The sequence below is a fragment of the Lynx rufus genome, unplaced genomic scaffold, assembly GCF_022079265.1.
Source record: "Lynx rufus isolate CCGP_SWC_20201006 ecotype Redwood Valley unplaced genomic scaffold, mLynRuf1.p SCAF_24, whole genome shotgun sequence".
Classification (NCBI taxonomy): Eukaryota; Metazoa; Chordata; class Mammalia; order Carnivora; family Felidae; genus Lynx; species Lynx rufus.
This window is the reverse complement of record NW_025814839.1, coordinates 5,295,032-5,314,747: the sequence shown is the minus strand read 5'-3', so window position 1 is coordinate 5,314,747 and position 19,716 is coordinate 5,295,032. Positions and strand designations below refer to the sequence as shown.

Below are 19,716 nucleotides of genomic sequence, written 5' to 3'. Positions count from 1 at the left end.
GCAAAAGGGGAGGCAGCGCAGGCGGGGCCACGTTGACGCGGCGCCCCCTCCTCGGCCGCGCCGTTGGTACGTCCCCGCGGGCCCCGCCCCCTTCCCCGGTTCCCTGCGCCGGGGCCCGCATGGCGGCCGGCACGCGCCCGGCGGCCGGACCTCGGTCCCGTGCTGCCATGGCCCAGTGGAGGAAAAAGAAAGGGTTGCGGAAGCGCCGAGGCGCGGCCTCCCAGGCTCGCAGCAGCGACTCAGAGGACGGCGAGTTTGAGATTCAGGCGGAAGATGACGCCCGGGCCCAGAAGGTAGGAGCGCGGGGCCGGGACACACTTTGGGGCCCGAGCCCCAGCCCCCCGCATCGCCCCGCGCTTGGGTTTCCCCAGCTGGGGAAGTGGTCACAGCTGAGGGTGGGGAGAGGTCGGCTGGCCGGGGGTCGGGGGCAGGGCCGCCGGCGTGAGCACGTGCGTCCGTGCCCGTCACGCCGCGGCTCCCGATGGCCCAGAGTCTCTGCGTTCCGGGGTCCGGGGCCTGCGGGCCTTCCTGGCCGGCTTTTGGTCGCGCGCGCCTCATTGGCTACTTCTCGCCCAGGGGGCGGGTCCTCGCTCCTTTTGGTCCAATGAAAAGTGCGGGTGCCGAAACTCCGACTTGGAGAGTTTGCGGGATTCTTGTGAGGTTAAATTAAGGGGAGGCTGGGCCGCGTGGTTTGAGGCATTGACGCCGCCCTGGGTAACCAATAGTAAATTAAACATGCGTTTGCTGGCCAGGCTCCATGCGCCGGGCTCCTTGCTGAGAACTTTACATGCCTTATTTATTTAATCCGCACCCCAGCCCCTTGAGCCAAGTGCGGCCTTCCCCATTTTCCAGAGGCGGACCGTGAGGCCTAAAGGGGTTCAGGAGCTTGACCAAGACTTCGCAGCTTGTGAGCGGAGAGTCGGGATTGAGACCTCCGGTTCCAGGGCTTGTACTGTTTCCGCTACTGAGTGCCAACTGTATGCAAATGGAGGGGGCGGGTGTGAGCACCACTAATGCGAAAGAGCTAAAGCCCATTATTTCCCACAGCCGTGTGACCAGACGGTGTCTGACACAGAGCAGGGTCTGGATAAGTAGATGAAAGAGTGCATATTTATATGAAGAGAGGGATCTATGCTCCTCCAGGTCAGGGACCAGACAGGATCTTACTGTGTTGCCTCACCCCAGTGAACCCAGTGCTTGGCATACAGTAGGTGCTCTATAAATGTGGAGAAATTACTAAAGCACAGGAGGGCACAGAGCGCAGGTGCCAAAGAAGAGCGCATGGATCTGGTTCAAAGAGCTTCGCCCTGTGTTCAAATGTGGCCCAACCCTGTACTGGCTGTGGAACTTCAGAGACATTGCTTAACCGCTCTGTGCCACATCTGTAGAGGGCAGAAGTTTCCACATGCATAGGAAGCAGATGATTATATGCTGCCCAAAGACTGTTGCAAGGGTGAAATTACAGTGTTCGTGCATTCTGCTCATTCAGTAAACATTTCGGGGGCCCCAGTGTGTTCCAAGCACTTTGTTTTCACAGGCCGACAAACTTTTCCTATTCAGGACCAGATGGTAAATATTTTAGGCTTCATGGGGCCACGTAAGGGCACTGTCTGCTTTGTTTGATTTTTTTTTTTTTTTAACCTTTTAAATGTGTAAAATCCATTCTTAGCTCACAGCTCTGGCCCAGACAGTTGTAGGGACGATAGAGGGTCACAGAGGAAAGAACATAGACTCTGAAGCCAGGGTTCAAATCCCTGCTGACCGTGTGAGCCTGGGCAGGTCACTTCATGGCTCCGTGCCTCAGTTTCCTTCTCTCTAAAATGGACAGACTAATAGTACCTACTTCCCAGAGTCGCTGTGAGAATTAAGTGAGCTAATTTATATGAATGCTCAGAGCAGCACCTGGCTTAGAGGGAGCACCATGGAAATTTTAACCATTATCATGAATTAGTGCTCCAGAAATGTTTTTTTTTAATTTCTTTTAAAAAATTTTAATGCTTTTTATTTATTTTTGAAGGAGAGAGAGATAGAGCATGAGCAGGGGAGGAGCAGAGAGAGAGGGAGACACGGAATCCGAAGCAGGCTTCAGGCTCCAGGCTCTGAGCTGTCAGCACAGAGCCCGATGTGGGGCTCGAACTCACGAACCGTGAGATCATGACCTGAGCTGAAGTCGGACGCCTAACCGACTGAGCCGCCCAGGTGTCCCCAGAAATGTTATTTCTGAGAGCCAGGGGGACAGTCCTGTGGTCTGAGAAGGCTCCCCAGAGGAGGTGTCTGGGTTGGGTATAGCTGTGCCAGCACAAGTGAGAAGGTTCTGGATAAGCGGGAAGAAGGCCAACAGGAGAGAGAGAGCAGAGTGGGGACAAGTGATGGACCAGAACAGGGCAGCTTGGAAAGTCTAGTACCACACACACACTGCATGCTTTGATTGACCCTCTAGAGTTTTTGATTTTTTTTTATGTTTTATTTATTTTTGAGACAGAGAGAAACAGAGCATGAGCAGGGGAGGGGCAGAGAGAGGGAGACACAGAATCTGAAGCGGGCTCCAGGCTCTGAGCCGTCAGCACAGAGCCCGATAACAGAACTCGAACCCACGAACCACGAGATCACGACCTGAGTCAAAGTCGGACGCTTAACCGACGGAGCCACCCAGGCGCCCCTAGAGTTTTTCACTTGGGCTTTGAATGACAGGCCAGAATGACGATGATGATGACACCGCAGGCATGTGTTGGGTGCTGTTCTAGGCTTTCTACTTAACCCATTTAGTCTTTACAACACCAAGGGAGGCGTGTGCCATGGTCCATCTCCCACGTTTCCCAGATGGGGAAACACAGACTCAGGGAGATAAAGTCTCTGGTCTGAGGTCTCACAACTGGTAAGTGACAGTTGGGATTGAAAGCTAGGCAGTCCGTCTACACAGCCCACTCTCTGACCATTTCAGAGGTTGTAGGAGAGCCCTTTCGCAGGGAAGTCACGTGATCTGGCAGGGGCGACATCGGCCTGAATGTGGGGGGGACGTCCGCAGCAAGATATTCCCTGTCCCCCGTGGTCTGTTTGTGCCTGGAGTGACACCGCCTCTCCGTTCCTCCCTCCCAGCTGGGACCTGGCAGACCCCTGCCCACCTTCCCCACCTCGGAATGCACCTCAGATGTGGAGCCCGACACCCGGGACATGGTACGAGCCCAGAACAAGAAGAAGAAGAAATCCGGAGGCTTCCAGTCCATGGGTGGGTGATCACGCCAGGCATCCGGGGACAGTGGGGCAGTAGGAGCAGGGGCTCGTCATGCCCTCTGCGGTCCGCGACTGATGTCTGCTCTGGGCCCAGCACTGTGGCAACTGTTTGGTGCACTGAGGCCTGGCCCAGCGAGAGAGCCGTTAAAGCAGTGCTGGCGACAGAATGGGCCAGGACATTCGGGGATTTACTGCATGACAGAATGCGTTTCAGAGCAGAGGGAGGGAAGGTGGAATAGCTGGGTGGGACTGGGACACCTGGCTCACTGGAAATAACGCTAAACCCTCTTTCTTGCTCTTTACAAATCAGTAGCACCCGGCACAAAGATTTAAATGTCAAGGTGAATATTTTTGTAATTCTAAAAAAAAGAAGCCCTTTGTAAGTATGATCTGAACATTGTCCAATTTGACTTGTTTTCAATCAGACATATGTATGCCAAAAAACGCTGTAAACTGAGTTAAAGTAAATGCTGTCTCAGGGATATACTTGCAACCTTTCGGACAGATACAGGGTTGATATCCTTGATATACAAAGAGCTTTTACGAATCAATAAGAAAAAGATACCCTGATAGAAAATTGGGTGAAGGAAATGAAGAGTCGGCTCACAAAAGGAATTTAGACAGCAGGTTCATGTACTAAAACTGTGCTAAATTTCATCAATAATTAGAGAAAAAGCAAATAAAAGCATTTACACGTGGCTACTTTCTGCCTTCCTGAATTGTAAAAATGAAGGATTGACCAAAAACCAGCTACAACCATGGTACTTCCCTGTCCCCAGGCCTCCTTTTGCCATCCCATTGCCGCAAGGCCCGTCCCATTCAGTCTCTAAAGGCCACCTCCCCCACATGGGACCACATGCTTCGTTTGTCAGCACCCACGCCCGTGCCCATCACGGGCCCTGGCAACTTACCACCCTTTCTTTTATCTATAGAAAATTTCAAACGTATCAAAAACTAGAAAACAGTGAGCTCCCAGTACCCATTGCCAGTTTCAACAGTTAGTCCTGTGTCCTCTGTCCCCGTCTTCCCGGAGGATTCTGAAGCGAATCGCAGACCTCCGCTCTGGTATCCCTGAATAATTCCCACATGCCTCCAGGAGACGCAGGAGCTTACCACGCCTGAACAGGCACAGCTCCCCAGCACCCTGCGAGCCCCCGCCACTCTCAGACCCCAGTTGTGTGGTGGCACTAAGTGTGTTCAAAGCAATCCCCAGGAGGTTCATGCCCCCCCCCCCCCCGCCCCGCAGTCAGCAGGTGCGTCTCCCGAGTCTCTCTCAGTTTTATTCTGTCGCTTTTCTTTTCTTCCGGCTGTTAATTTGTTGATGACACAGTCATTTGTCCCGTGTAGTTTTCTGTAACGGGCCCTAGGGTCTCCCCTCCCCCTGACCATCCCTGTGTCTTTCCCAGGCTTGAGCTACCCAGTGTTCAAGGGCATCATGAAGAAGGGCTACAAGGTGCCAACACCCATCCAGAGGAAGGTACGAGATGGGGCAAGTTAATGGAGTTGGGGAGGAGGGGACGACCGACTTGGTCCTCCTGTCCAGCCTCTTGACACCCACCCCTTGTCCCGGCTGTCACGTTGATCCCCTCTTAGTCTGGCTGAAGCCCCACACAGCTGGTCCGTTTCACAGGTGGAGAAAGTCGGGCCTCTTTGCCATTCGAGCCTCCCCCTGGCTACCTACCGCTGGGCCCCCTCCCGGGCAGCTCACAGGCACCCCATTGTCACCCCCTGCTTGTGGGTGTTGTCCTCAGACATTTAGCCAAGATGTAGACAACGATTCTCTGAGGTCCCAAGGAGGAGGAGGATGAGACAGGGAGGTAGAGTCTGGCTTGACCTAAAGAACGGTGTTTCACCCACGGAAAGAGGTGGGGGTAGTGAGCTGCCTGTCCCTGCAAGTGTACAAATAAGCCTTGGCAGGAATGGGCTCAGGACTGGGCAACAAGCCCCTTCCCACTTAACAAGAACCCCAGTTCGCCCACACCCCGGGGGACTCGACACTCTGGATCGCGTGGAGCTGACCCTACCCTCCCCCTGCCCATGCCTCTCCAGACCATCCCGATGATCCTGGATGGCAAGGACGTGGTGGCCATGGCCCGGACGGGGAGCGGCAAGACGGCCTGCTTCCTCATCCCCATGTTTGAGCGGCTCAAGACCCGCAGCGCCCAGACTGGGGCCCGTGCCCTCATCCTCTCACCCACCCGCGAGCTGGCCCTGCAGACCATGAAGTTCACCAAGGAGGTGTGTTGGGGCCGGGGCTGCTGGGCTGAGCTGGGGCCGGTCAGGGAGGCCTGCGTGGGCTGAGTCATCTCTCTCTCTCTCTCTCTCTCTCTCTCTCTCTCTCTCCAGTTGGGCAAGTTCACAGGCCTCAGGACCGCCCTGATCCTGGGCGGGGACAAGTAAGTGTGCCCTTGCCCCTTGCCATGGTCACCACCATGAAAGCATACCCCGTGTCTCCAGGGTATCAGATTAACTGAGCCTGGGTTGCTCACGAACAATGTCTCTGCACACTCCTCAAAGGAGGGAAACGTGCAGTAAAACACCAGGAATTTCCCACACAACTCTGACCGAGGTTCCGGAACTCGGACCGAGGATCCGGGGCTCCCGAAGGAGCCACCAGTGCGCAGGGTCAACTAAATGGGTAGCTCGGTTGTACGTGTTTTAATACGTGCACGTACTTGTGAGCTGTTGCCCAGACATCAGGGAGGTCTGTAATCGCCCCAGTTGGGAAAATGTGCTGGTACCACCTTCTGGCGGGGGTGTGTGTGTGTGTAGTCAGCACACTTGTCCCACAGATGAGCACCCTGGGAAAGTGGGGGTTTGTGATCGCCAGAAACGCCTCCCTGGGCTGTACTAGGCCACACTCAAAATTCTGGCTCCCCCAGGGGTCCCGAGGATGTTTCAGAGGAGGACTCAAGTTAGGGCTGTGTGCCCAGGGGTCTGAGGGCAAGGACGGGAACCCGGTGGGAGTTCTTTGTGGTATCAGTCCTTCTGTATGTTTGAACTTGTAAGTCTTGTCAGGGCAGTGCCTCTGCCTAGTACGACAGCAATAGCCTTTCCCCGCGTCTGAGCCTCGGGTTGGGGTGCGGGCCTCGCCTGGGTGTCTGGTTAGGGAGAGGGACTAAAGTGACCCGTTCCGTCTCGCTCTCACCTCCTCTCCCCCCTAGGATAGAAGACCAGTTTGCAGCCCTGCACGAAAATCCCGACGTGTGAGTTTGGCTTGGGGATGGCGGTCTGGGGCCCCTTCCCCGATGGCCGACTGCTGGGGAGCGCGGGGAGGGCTCTGCCGGCGGCCCTGGCCCCGGGTGACCCAGCCCGCACCCCCCCCTTCCAGAATCATTGCCACCCCCGGGCGCTTGGTGCACGTGGCTGTGGAGATGAACCTGAAGCTGCAGAGCGTGGAGTACGTGGTGTTCGATGAGGCAGACAGGTGAGGCCCCGGGTGCCCCGCCGTGCCCCCGCGTCAAGGCTGGCTCCAGGGCCGGGAGGAAGGACTTTGCCGGGAGAGACCTGCGTGGCCTGCCCAGAGCAGTGCTTTCCCAAACGTGGGCCGCAGACCCGAGGCGGCACCGGAGCTGACATGGCCTTCTGGTTTTTATTTTGCGTTTGCCTCCGGTATTCCCTTTTAGGGGCACCAAAGACAACAGCAAAACAACCAACAGGCGGTGTCAGAGAACTAGAAAGGAGCACACGGCTGGGAGCGCAGATAGGGGTGGGATCACATAGCAGCCCCGTGAATTCGGGTGAATCTGAGGGTCCGTGGGCCTTGGCGGGCTCATCCACGGGCTGGGGACCCAGCAGCCTGTGCGGGCAGGTGCTGGGAGAGTCGGTACCTGAGGACACGAGACGGGGGCGGGGGCTGCCCACACTGGCTTCAGCGTGACCCTGCGCATTCCTGAGAACAGACACAGTTTTTAGGTCGGTGCTGCTGGGGCTGAGGAGGTCACGCGGAGAAAAGGGGGGCCGGAGAGCGAGTCGAGCACGTGGGCCGCACGCCAGTCCGCGTGGCAGAGTGCGGTGGGGGCCGGGGCGCGGGTTGGGGGCTCGCGGGAACGGAAGCCCCTCTCCCGACCCCCGCCCTCTGTCCCCCAGGCTCTTCGAGATGGGGTTTGCCGAGCAGCTGCAGGAAATCCTCTGCCGCCTCCCCGGGGGCCACCAGACGGTCCTGTTCTCTGCCACGCTGCCCAGGCTGCTGGTGGAGTTCGCCCGGGCCGGTGAGTGAGCCGGGCCGCCGCTGGGGGTGGAGGCCGGGCAGGGGGGGGGGGGTGGGGGGGTGGGGATGGAGGGGCGGGGCTTGGTTTTGTGACTCCCTCCCCCCACCCCCACCTTCCCTGTGCCGACCGATTGTAGGCCTCACGGAGCCCGTGCTCATCCGGCTCGACGTGGATGCCAAACTCAACGAGCAGCTCAAGGTGAGGCTCCGCCCGTGCCCCTTCCCGGGCCCATGGCCGAGGCCCCGGGAGCCCACCCTGCGCCGCCCCTCTCCCCGCAGACCTCCTTCTTCCTTGTGCGCGAGGACACCAAGGCCGCCGTGCTGCTCCACCTGCTGCGCACCGTCGTGCGGCCCCAGGACCAGACGGTGGTGTTTGTGGCCACGAAGCACCACGCGGAGTACCTCAGCGAGGTGAGAGGGGCCTGAGGGAGCCGGGACGGGGTTGCCCAGGGCCGCCCCGCCCCGCCCCGCCCCGCCCCGCCCCGCCCCGCCCCGCCCCGCCCCGCCCCGCCCCGCCCCGCCCCGCCGGAGCTGCAGCTCCGTGTGCGGCCACCAGAGGGCAGCACCAGAGCTGGACGCAGGCCAGGGCCGGAGCCCTTTTGTTCTTTAACTTTTTATCGTGAAGAATTCTGAACGCACACTAACATCGGCAGATGGCGTGACTGACTCCCAAGTACTCGGGTATCAGCACGCAGCCGGTCTTGAGTTCTCTGATCCTCCCCCGCATCCAGGTTATTTGGAAGTACATCCCCCACAATCCTACCGTTTCTTGTAGGTTTTCAGTGTCCCCCAAATCTCACATTTTAAAGTGGAGACGTACCCTGCAAGCTGGAAGCTGTGTAAGGAAGGCGTCCTAAGCTCACGAGAGCAGCTTTTTTTTTTTTTTAGTGTTTATTTTTGAGAGAGAGAGAAACAAGAGACAGCAAGCAGGGGAGGGGCAAAGACAGAGGGAGACACAGGATCCGAAGCAGGCTCCAGGCTCCGAGCCGTCAGCACAGGGCCCGACGCGGGGCTCGAACCCACGGAGCGTGAGATCATGACCTGAGCCGAAGTCGGATGTTTAACCATCTGAGCCACCTGGGCACCCGTTACGGGAGCAGCCTAATGAGTTTTTCCATACATATATACCTGTGATCCTTGGCGTGGGGCAGTCCGCGTGCCCCGGAGGCTGCTGGGGCCCCTTGCCAGTCGTCACCACCTACCCCGGGTTTGCCCCACCTGGGGTCTGTATTCTGAGGACGCAGCTCACTGGGTTTCACTTGGCTGATGCGCTTTTAACGGTGGTTCCTCCGTGCAGCTGCTGGAATCACTGATGAGTAAAACCAAAGTAGTAGTTTTTGAAGAGCAGTTCACACCGTCACGGCACTTCTTGCGTTCCAGGCCCTGCGCTCAGCCCTGTGTGCATATTTGCTCATTTAATCTTCACAGCAAGGCTACATAGAGGGAACTCTTAGTTTCCTTATCCTCTAGATAAGGAGAGTGAAAGCACAGAGAGGTTAGGTAACTTGCCCAAGGTCACACAGCTTCTTAGCGGCAGAGTTTGTGTCCTGGGCCGGTACTTCTCTAGGGGAGACCTCAGCACCTGTCCTCTGCTTCGGTACTCAAAACAGCCCTGCAGAGACGTGGGGTGAAGTCCCCTTTGTGCTGATGAAGACACCGGGCTGGACCTACCCCCAGAGCTGGGACTCAGACCACAGGGACCCGACCCCAGAACCCTTGGTCCTACCACCACACCGTGGCACCCCTGCCATGGCCTGGCCTCCTCTCCCGCCTCCCGCCAGCCTCCTTACCCCTCTCCCTCCCTCTCGTCTTCACTCCGCGCAGCTGCTGACGACCCAGGGGGTGAGTTGCGCGCACATCTACAGCGCCCTGGACCAGACGGCCCGCAAGATCAACCTCGCCAAGTTCACCCACGGCAAGTGCTCCACCCTCATCGTGACGGACCTGGCGGCCCGTGGCCTGGACATCCCGCTGCTGGACAACGTCATCAACTACAGCTTTCCTGCCAAGGGCAAGCTTTTCCTGCACCGCGTGGGTGAGGAGTCAGGAGCTGGATCGGGGCCCCGGGCGGGGGCCGCGACCGCGGGGCTTGGAGCCACAGCTGGAGAACTCGAGGGCCCATGGGGAAGGGCCCATGCGTTCGCATCTCCGGGCACGGCGCGGCCACGATTCCCACGGCTCTGAGCGCCGATCCTCCCACTTTGACTCCCCGTCCTAGGCTCGCTGCCTCCCTTTGCTGTCATGGTGCCCGATGACACGTCCCCTGAGCCCCTCCTCCTCACAGCCCCCTCCCTGCAACTCTGTCACTTTGTCTGGTCAGCTCCTCTCCTTTAAACCTTCACACAATTTAAACACCCGCAGACCCCTCTGCCTCCTGTTCACCCACGGTGGACAGGAGCTCCTGACTTTGTCGAGTCCGCGCATGGGGCCCCCCTTCCTCTCAGCCCTCCCGGACCAAGTACTCTTTAATCTCCAGTGATAAAAGTAAGGCACGCACATAGCAGGAAAACTACAAAATGAAACAGAGCAATGGAAGGCAGTGAGTCGCGTGCCTCTCGTTAGTGATGTGATGGCCACTCGATGGTCCCCAGCGCTCCTGCGGGGCCAGGTGCCAATGTTTTACTCGCTCTTTTTGTCTTTGTGACAGCCCTACGTAGCGGGTGTCAGCGGCATCGGCTCTGTTTCACAGATGAGGAAGCTGAGGCCAGGGAGGTTAATAACTGGCCGGGGGTCATACAGGTAGCAAAGTGGGGCAGCTGGGGCTGGAACCCCTTCTTCACCACCGTCCCTTCTTGCCTCCCTGGTGACATGGCTGTCACTTTGCTGTGTCCCTCGTCACTGCTGTCTTTTTAAAAACAGCAGTAAAGCGTACATAACACACAGTTACCGTTTTTAGGGGTGAGTTCAGGGGCAGTGAGTACGTTCGTATGGCTGTGCACCCATCGCCACCAGCCACGTCCAGAACCTTTCCTTCTTTCCAAACTGAAGTTCCGTTCCCATGAAACACGAGCTCCCCATCCTCCCTCCCCCAGCCCTGGCCACCACCATTCTGCTTTCTTTGTCTCCTCTTCACTCACGAAGGTGCGTGTTGCATTTGTAAATGCCGGTAAGGTAACCACGCGTCTGTGAGAGAAGAATCTGGCCGGCAGGTTCCGTGTATTCAACGTCGTTGAATGAGTAAACGGTGGCCACCCGTGGTGGGCCCCGGGAGAACCGCCTCCACCTCCAGTCGGGGTGTGTGGGAGGCGCCATCTGGGTCCCCTGCTGCGGATCAGGGGGCCTGGTCTCCCTTTGGTTGCTGCTTGTGGTGCCCTGGTTCCCATGGCTCTGGGGAGGGGTGGCTTGCAGTTTCCTTGTGGGGTCCGCAGAACCCCCAAGGGGACTTTCTCCTGTGCTCTATGACCAAGTGTGAGTCAGACCACCCCAAATGAACCTCCTGAATATGGAGACACTTTGTTTTTACAAGAGACAGAAACAAGCCCAAAGTAGGGTCACCCTGGGGTTCGCTTAACACAGAACGAGAGTCGCCGGATATTCCTTCCTGTAACCTGTTTCTTCCATCAGTGTACGTCGTGCGTGGTTTTCGCTCACCATTAAGCATCATTCTATGACGGGTGGGCAAGTTGTGTTTGTAAAGGACCAGAAAGTAAAGATTTGAGGCTCTGGGGGCTTCTAGTGTCAATGATCTCTGCCACTGTAGCGTGAAAGCAGCCCTTGAAGATACGTAAATGAAGGAGCGTGGCTGTGTGCCTGTGAAACTTTATTTATACAAATAGGGGTCCGGCTTTGGTCACCGGCCACAGTGTGCTGGCCCCTTTCCTCGCCTGTGTAAGTCCCACCCTGGGGTTTCCAGCTCGTTCATTTAGCCAGTTCTCTGTCAGGTCTTTGGGGGAAGATCTCCCAAAGTGGGGACACTGCACACTTCTGATACTGACAATGAGCGAGGTGCCTTATCTTTGTTTCTGCCGACTTCCCAGAGCGCGGCGTTGACTCGTGCGCTCGTGCAGGGAACCCCGGTGATCGTTGGTGCCCCTTCTCCTTTTGTAGTTGGGGACAGCGGCTCGGGGAAGTGCGGCCTTGGCCTGGCTTGCTGCTTTAGAGTGGGGCCAGTGGGACTCATGCTGGGTCGTGGAGTCCCTTGTCTTTGCTTCAACTTGACCTTTTCTTCCCACAGGCCGCGTGGCCCGGGCGGGCCGAAGTGGCACAGCCTACTCTTTGGTGGCTCCAGACGAGGTCCCCTATCTGCTGGACCTGCACCTGTTCCTCGGCCGTGCCCTCACCCTTGCCCGCCCCCATGAAGGGCCCTCAGGTGAGCAGAGGCCGGGGCACCGGGACAGGAGTTCCTGTGGGTCCCCTGTGGGTTGCTGGTGCAGCCCGGGGTGACGCTGTCCTGGCTTGGGGAGGAGGTAGGGCTCGATTTGGCCCTGGGGCGAGATCCCCGTATTTTAAATTCAGGATTTCACATAGAAGTCCAGGTTTCTGGTGTCTTTTGGAAAACAGTCAGGTCTGGCTGTGCTGAGTCTGCCTTTTCCTGGGGTTGCTGTACAGGCGGTGCTAGGCCACATGCCTGGATAGATGCCCCCCTCCTCTCCCCCCCCCCCCCGCCCCCGGTTCACTGCAGCCTTCACCCCCCACTTCTCTTGTGTGCCCAGCTGCTGGAGGTATATGTTCGAGACCCTGCACTTAACTGAGTTTCTGGGGCAGTCTCAGGCAGGTAGAGGGAGACTCGGGTTTAGGCCGAGCTCACAGAACTTTCCTTCGCTCTCTGTGGGGTGGGATCACGTAGGGCAGGAAACGGCGGTCATGGCAGCCTCCACCTATGGGCCTGCCACCCATCGAGCCCTCAACGCACACGTTCTCGTGCGTTCGTCGGAGAACTTGTGAGGCCAAGCCACGCACCCCGCGTTCCTTGTTACCAAGCGGGGAGGCGGGAGGCCCGGTGTAAACGGACCCTGTGCTCGCCGTGCGCCGCCTCTGTGCCTCGGAGCGTCAGGAGCCCCTGTGGCCGAGCCCCTGGGCCCGGCACCCAAATGCCATTCTGGAGCCTGTGGCAGACCCGGATCGACACCGGGCGGCGGGGGTGGGAGGGGCAGGGAGAGGGAAGGAGCCCCCACAGCAGTGTCCCAGCATGACGCCACCCACAGAGTAGTTGGCTTTCAGTGGAGACCATCCTGCGTCTGCCTGAGCGCCAGCCAGGGTGGGTGGCCTGGCCCGGGGCCGACTTCGTGCAGAGGAAGGCCGGCCGGCAGGCTCCTGACTCAGCGTGGGGGCTGAAGAGCTGCTGGGCAAGACTCCCAACCCCTGCTGAGCCTCAGTTTCCTCCCCTGTAAGGGAGTGTCGTGGCGATTCGGTGGTCTTGTGGGCGAGTCGGCAGAGGGCCAGTAGCCAACAGCTCGGGCTTTGCAGGTCATACGGTCCGTGGCACCTGCTCAACCCTGCCCTTGGAGCACAAGTTAGCCAGGGGCAGTGAGAAAACGGATCGATGGGGCCGAGTTCCAGTAGGACTATATTCGTAAACACAGGCGGCGGCCCTCGGGCCGTAACCGTGGGCGCGCGGCTGGCGGTGGGAGCTGCTCTGTACCTGCGGCTTATTTCGTGATTCTGGGGCCGGGCCGGACGGGCTCTGCGTGTGTGCTGGCAGGTGCGGTCGGTGGGGACGGGGTGCTGGGCCGGGTGCCGCAGAGCGTGGTGGACGACGAGGAGGGCGGCCTCCGGAGCGCCCTGTCAGCGTCGCTGGAGCTGCGGGGCCTGGGCCGGGTGGCCGACAACGCCCAGCAGCAGTACGTGCGCTCCCGGCCCGCGCCCTCGCCCGAGTCCATCAAGAGGGCCAAGGAGCTGGACGTCGCGGGGCTGGGCCTCCACCCCCTCTTCAGTGAGTCCCTGCTTGGGGCACGGGACGGGGGGCAGTGGGCGGGCCCCGCTGAGCCTGCCCCTGGCCTCACACCTCCTCCCCACGCCCACCAGGCTCGCGCTTCGAGGAGGAGGAGCTGCAGCGGCTGAGGATGGTGGACACCATCAAGCGCTACCGCTCGCGGGCGGTGAGTAAGGGGGTGAGAGCACACGGGGGGCGGGGTGAGGCCCTCTGCGGCCTGGGGTCACGCGGCGGCCGCCGTGGAGCCGGGACTCTGGCCGAGCCCCCCGCCCCCAGCGGGACCCCGGCGGGGCTTTCCTTCGGAGTTTGCAGGTTCTTTGTTCTCAGCTCTGGTTCATCAGTATCTCTAGAGACGCCTCCCGTTCTAGAACCATCCCGGCTGGTCTGCAGTAGGTTCACCATGTGGTAGCCATCTCCTGCCACTTCCAGAGGGGTAGACTGAGGCTCACAGAGGGGAGTGACGTGTCAGAGGCCCGGAGCTGGCTTTCAGTAGCCTCTCATCCCCTCTTGACGCCCCCTGAGCACCCCACCTGGTGCCTGTGCGGGGCACGCGTGGAAACGCAGAGAGACCTTCCCGGGAGTGGGCAAGCCTGGCAGCCAGTATCAGGGAAGGAGAGCTGGAGAGTATCATGGTTACGAGCACTGGTTTCAGAGCCACGTGAACTGGGCTTGAAATCCCACCCTGGCTTGTCTCAGCTGTGTGACCTTGGGTTGGTTACTTGCCCTCTCTGGGCCTCCTGTTTCTAATGGTGAAACGCAGGTAATGAGAATAACCACCTCGTTGAAAGGACTTGGAGAGAAATGCCATAGGGAGCCCCCCAGACTGGTGAGGGCAGGGCCGGGGAGGAGGCGGCCCATGGGTGAAGGACTCCTGTGTCCCGTCCACAGACCATCTTTGAGATCAACGCCTCCAGCCGGGACCTCAGCAGCCAGGTGATGCGCGCCAAGCGGCAGAAGGACCGCAAGGCCATCGCCACCTTCCAGCAGGGGCGGCAGGGGCAGCAGGAGGGCCCAGCTGGCCCAGGCCCAGGCTGCCCGGCACCCCGGGAAGAGAGGCCTGAGGAGGAGGAAGAGGCAGCGGCAGAGAGTTTGGAGGTATGGGCCCCACCCTGGGGACCCTAGATTCTGGGCCAAGGGGGTAGGGGCAGAGGTGGGGCTGTTCTCAGGGCTCTGAGCAGTCGCTGCGGGTAGATGCCGGGTTCCACCCCTGACACGTGCAAATCGGTAACTCGGAGCCTCAGCCTCCCCGTCGCCGAGTGGTCCCTGTGCCTCGCCCAAAAGCCCGGTGCCGGAGGTGTCTCAGGATCCAGGATCTTCAGGGTGGGTGCCCTGTGTAGACCTAACACCCCACAGAGGTCTGGGGGGGTCACTGCTGTGAGAGGCATCGGAGGTCCTGCAACAGGACGTGACGTGCGGCCCCCACGCCAAGGTGACAGGCAGCCTCTTGGTGGCTCAGCTCGGCCTTTGCCACCAAGTGCATTTCAGGGAAGCTCATTTTCAGAACCTTGTGGACCAGGGCACAGCAGCCAGTTGACAACGGTCCCTGGTCTCGGGCCCGCAGGGCAGATTCACGGCAGCACCCAAGGGTCCCTAGTGCCGGCCGTATCATTGTCATCGTCACTGTGACCGTCTCAGCCTGAGGCCCAGGGCAGGAGGAAAGGGGCAGAGGGGACTCTTGGGAGAAGTGGGGCATGACGCAGGCAGCTTCAGACGTGGGACCTTCGTGCTGGAAGGCAGGCCGGGGGGACACGGACAGCCTGTCCACCTGGTGGGCGAGGTCCTGGATCTGCTCGTCCACCAGGATGTCCCTCTTCTATTTGATTTGGACAGAGGGCTCAGCAGCCCGAAACTACAGGTGAAAACCCTGGGACTAGTCCATACCGTGTAGAACCAGGCCAGGCCCAGAGAGGGGCAGGGCCTTGCCTTGGTCATGCAGTCTGAGGGACCAGCCTGGGGCTGGAAGGTGGGTCTTGCCCCGCTTGGCACCACAGCCCCCCTCTCCCCCACCCGGTCTGCTCTGCCGGTGCTGAGGCGGTGCCGGAACGCGGACGAGGAAACTGAGGGCGGAACTGGCAATACCAAACTTTTAGCCCCTGGCTCTCGACTCCGGCTGGACTGGAGGGTGGAGAGGCCAGCTGGGCTCCCGGGGGGCTGCCGGTGTGACCGGGGCCTCTGTCCGCCAGGATGTCTTCACAGAGGTCATAGGCCGGAAGCGGCAGCAGCCGGGACCTGAGCGGGGAGCCAAGAGGCGGAGGGAGGAGGCCCGGCACCGGGACCGGGAGTTCTATATCCACTACCGGCCCAAGGATTTTGACAGTGAGCGGGGGTCAGTGGCTGGCTGGTCCTGGGGTGCGGCAGGTCGGGCCTGATGGGCTCGCCATTGACCCTGTGACCTGTTCCCCCCTCCCCCTGCAGCCTGAGCATCAGTGGGGCTGCGGGGGCATTCGAGCAGCAGGTGGCTGGTGCTGTCCTGGACCTGATGGGGGATGAAGCCCAGAACCTGACCAGGGGCCGGCAGCAGCTCAAGTGGTAAGCGAGCGAGCGAGCGAGGCGAGCGAGCGCCCTCCGTGCCCCTCTGTCTGCCACGTAGTCCCACGCAACAGGCACGTGGCCCCCTGCCCATTCTGACTCCTGTTTGATCCTCTAGAGCGGGAAATCCCCCCCCCCATTTGATTGTGCACAGCCTAGATGGTGACCCCCCCCTCGTGTTGTCCCACGTGATCACACATGGCGAGGACAGTGACCCCACCCCCACCCCCCACCCCCACCTCCTGCCCCCTGAATTTCATCATACACAACAGGGTATGACCCATCTTGACCCATCTGTCCTTTTTGCCAGCTCATCTTTCTAGACAGAGCTCGTGACCCATTTCTCCCATTTGGACTCTGGTTCCAGAGGAGTGATAGGACCCCACCCAGGGTCGCAGAGCCAGGAGGTGGCAGAGTAGGATTGGGAACCCTCCCAGAGGGGCCCCTAACACTGTTCCAGGCCCCCCAGTTCCCGGTGACCCCACACCTGGGCTGCCAGGAAGAGACGAGGAGGGGCAGGGAACAGGCCTTTACTGAGCATTTGCTGCGTGCTAGGCACAGGCACGCTGCCTCCCTTGAGTCCTCTCAGCCACGCAGTAAGAGGGCTGGGGTGGAAACAGGCGCCGAGGGCAAGCGGGCCGCCCTGGCCCCCTCCCTCCATGGCAGCCCTCCCAAGTCCCTCTCCCGCAGGGACCGTAAGAAGAAGCGCTTTGTGGGACAGTCAGGCCAGGAAGACAAGAAGAAGATCAAGACGGAGAGTGGCCACTACATCAGCAGCTCCTACAAACGGGACCTGTATCCGGGGGGTGGGGCCAAGCGGCTTCTATCAGCGTCCCCTGGAGGTGGGAGCTGGGTCGGGGGTGGGGCCCAGGGGGTGGGGCCAAGCGGCTCCTGCCGCCCCCGCCCCCCAGAGGTGGGACCTGTGTCTGCCAGCGGGGCAGGACCTGCCACGTAGGTGTCTAGGGCACCAGGGTCCAGCACGCAGCCTCCTTAACACCGTTTCCCAGCTACCGGAAGTGGAAACAGAAGCAGAAAGTCGATGATCGTGACTCAGAGGACGAAGGGGCATCCCAGCAGCGAGGCCCAGAGCGAAGAGGGGGGAAGCGGGGCAGAGGCCAAGGTAGGACGGTCCTCAGAACAGAGTGGCAAGTGGCCCATTGGATCATCTGGGCATTTGATTCTCTTTGATCGGGGCCTGAGCCCTTGGGCCGGCGCCAGGCTGCGGTGGGATTTGAACGGGCTGTGTCGGCAGGGCCTGCGCTCCCCAGGCACAGCGTGGTCAGCTGCCCTGCGCGCCAGGGCCGGGTCGGCCCCGTGGGGCAGAAAGGCCACCTGGTGGCAGCACTCAGGACCCCTGCCACGGCCTGAGGGGCGATGGCCCCCGTGCTGCCCCCACCTCTGGGAGTGAGCTTGCTGTCAGAGGGCTCCCCCTTGCTCTGGGGGAACGGCCTCTATGCTGGGCACACCACACGTGACCTGGGGGCGAGAAGATGCAACGTCTTCTAGGCGAGGGCAGCGACCCAACCTGGGTGCTCCCATCCAAGGCCTCCCCGCAACCCCGCAGGGCTGGTCACTGCCTCTTGGGTGCCTCTGCATCCGGGCCCTGTTCCATGTCCCAGCTGCTGGACTCGTCCCCATCCTCACTCCAGGCCTCCTGGAGGCCGTGCTCCCTCTCTGTCGGCACTCCTCCTCCTGGGCTGGGCCTCCCCTGTCCGTCCCTCTCCGTCTGTCTGTGGTTTTCTCAGAAGCGTCCTCTCTCTGGGTCTCAGTTTCTGTCTTTCCGTCTGTGACTCTAGATCCCTGTCCCTGCTCCTGTCTCTCTTCATTCTTTTTCTGTCTTCTTTCTTTGCATCTCTCGGTTGTTCTCTGTCCTCTCTGTCTCCTGCTGTCTCCCTCATTGTTTCTGTTCCTCTCTCTACACACACATCTCCCAGTGTTGGTCTCTCCCCCTCCCTGTGTCTCTATGTCTCTCTTTTCCCTCTCTGTGCCTCTGTCTGTGTCTCCATCTCCCTGCGCCTCTGTGATGTGGCCCTGCCTCCGCTGGGCTCTCTCAACCCTCGCTGCCCAGCCCCTGCCCACCTGGGATGGAGCAGACCGCTGTTCTGGGCTTGCGGGCGGGCGGTTTGTGGGGAGGGGAGGATGGCCTGGGGGCCTTGGGAAGGAGCAGCTGTTCTCCCTCCAAGCTTTGTCCCCATAGGAGGTGACAGGCCCCTGTCAGGCGCCCCGGCCCCAGTGGAGACATCTGGGGCCGCCTTAATGATCATCTGTGTGGGAGCCCTGAAAAGGTCACTCTCGTGGGAAGGGAGGAGCCAGGCAGGGAGAGGGAACATGGTAGAGGAGGGGGACCCAGAGCTTCGTGGGGAGCCAGGAGGCAGGGGCTAAGTGCCCTTCTGGAGACCTGGGAAAGCAGCCCGGGTGACGCCATTGACCTCGGCTGCTGCCACTTTGCTGTGTGACCTTGGGCAAGTCCCTTTCCCTCTCTGGCCTTCTGTGACTGCTCTGCTACCAAAGGAAGGTTAAGCTAACAAGCCTAAGGCATGCAATCCAGGGAGACAAGGATTGGAGTCTGTCCACCAGTGCTGGGTCCCCAGTGCCCGCCATAGGGCACATGCTCAAGAAATCTTTGTTGAATGATCTGTAATCATGATAATCAACCTCAGGAGGCTCTTCCTCTGGGCTAGGCCTTGTTCTGAGCACTGTCCACATAGTAACTCGTCTGCTCCTCGTTGGGACCCAGTAGGCAGGTGCTATTATCTGTCATTCAGAGTGGGGAACTGAGGCTCAGAGAAGTTAAGTGACTTGCCCGAGGTCCAAGAGGTCCCAGCTGGGATTTGAACCCTGGCAGGGTTGGCTTGCGGTTCCGTGCTATTGACCGCAGCAGCAGACTGTGTAAGCTTTATTGAGCACCTACGACGTGCCAGACCCTGGGGCCACAGCAGTGAGCACAGCACGGGAGTGGGGCCCCCCGAGGGGTGGTCTGGAGGCCCCCGGAAGGGGGGAGCCGGGAGCCATCCCGGAGGCTGAGCTCCTTGGATCCCTGTCCTGGCAGGCGCGTCCCAGCCCCGCACCCCAGCTGGCCCTGCAGGCCGCGTGCGCTCAGAGCTCAAGACCAAGCAGCAGATTCTGAAGCAGCGGCGCCGAGCCCAGAAGTTGCGCTTCCTGCAGCGTGGGGGCCTCAAGCAGCTCTCCGCCCGCAACCGGCGCCGCGCCCAGGAGCTGCAGCAGGGCGCCTTCGGCCGGGGCGCGCGCTCCAAGAAGGGCAAGGTGAGGAAGAGCATGTAAGGAAGGTGGCCCGGCCCCCCGGCCCCTCGCCGGGCCCAAGCGCGGACGTCGGCAGACGTCCCCTGTCTACACCGCGCGCCTGGCCCGTGCCGGGCGCCGGCGGAGCTCCCCACGGGCGCCGTCATCCGTGAGGAGTGTCGTGCGGCCACGGAGCGCCAGCAGCCTCTGCCCAAGACGAGACATTTAAACGGTCTTTGAGGGCGCACGGGAGTTTGCCAGCGAGGTCGGGACGGCCAAAGCCCGAGTTGGCGACCCCGCCGCTGCCGCTTCCCCGCGTTCTGGGTGGTTCCTGAGCCTGGAGGTGGCGGCCACACGGGCCCGAGCCCTGAGTGCCTAAGGCCCGGTGATGTATTTTTAATGTAATAAACCTTTATCAAGCACCCCCCGTGGAGCAGGAGCGCAGTCGGCCCAAGGAGCTGGAAGGGACAGCGCCCTGATGAGCTGCGAGTGCATGGGCTGGGGGAGGGGAGGGGCCGTGGGGTGGGGGGCAGAGGGCTCAGCTGTTCCCCCACAGCTGTGAAGGAGTTAACACGTCCCCACCGCACCGCAGAGGTCAGAAGCTGTCCTGGCCTCTGCCCTCCAAGCCTTGGGG

The 19,716-nt window shown here is 60.3% G+C and overlaps 1 protein-coding gene across 1 annotated transcript; it reads left to right on the top strand.

The window, feature by feature from the left end:
- The first annotated feature begins 86 nt into the window (after nt 1–86).
- On the top strand, nt 87–19,506 carry DDX54 (DEAD-box helicase 54). Its single transcript, XM_047088176.1, has 20 exons — nt 87–293; nt 3,097–3,226; nt 4,638–4,708; nt 5,281–5,469; nt 5,578–5,627; nt 6,396–6,437; nt 6,563–6,658; nt 7,321–7,442; nt 7,579–7,640; nt 7,721–7,852; nt 9,266–9,476; nt 11,616–11,750; nt 13,083–13,313; nt 13,406–13,479; nt 14,202–14,408; nt 15,497–15,639; nt 15,729–15,842; nt 16,533–16,637; nt 16,850–16,962; nt 18,892–19,506. Exons 1-20 carry the CDS (start codon nt 120–122, stop codon nt 19,122–19,124), a joined length of 2,634 nt encoding a protein of 877 aa, XP_046944132.1. The 5' UTR covers nt 87–119; the 3' UTR covers nt 19,125–19,506.
- Nucleotides 19,507–19,716: the final 210 nt, after the last annotated feature.

Bases quoted from the DNA above. Each gene is read 5' to 3' on its own strand.
- DDX54 (XM_047088176.1), top strand. From the start codon at position 120: ATGGCGGCCGGCACGCGCCCGGCGGCCGGACCTCGGTCCCGTGCTGCC. The intron at 5,470-5,577 runs GTGTGTTGGGGC...CTCTCTCTCCAG, and splicing joins CCATGAAGTTCACCAAGGAG to TTGGGCAAGTTCACAGGCCT. The intron at 16,963-18,891 runs GTAGGACGGTCC...CTGTCCTGGCAG, and splicing joins GAAGCGGGGCAGAGGCCAAG to GCGCGTCCCAGCCCCGCACC.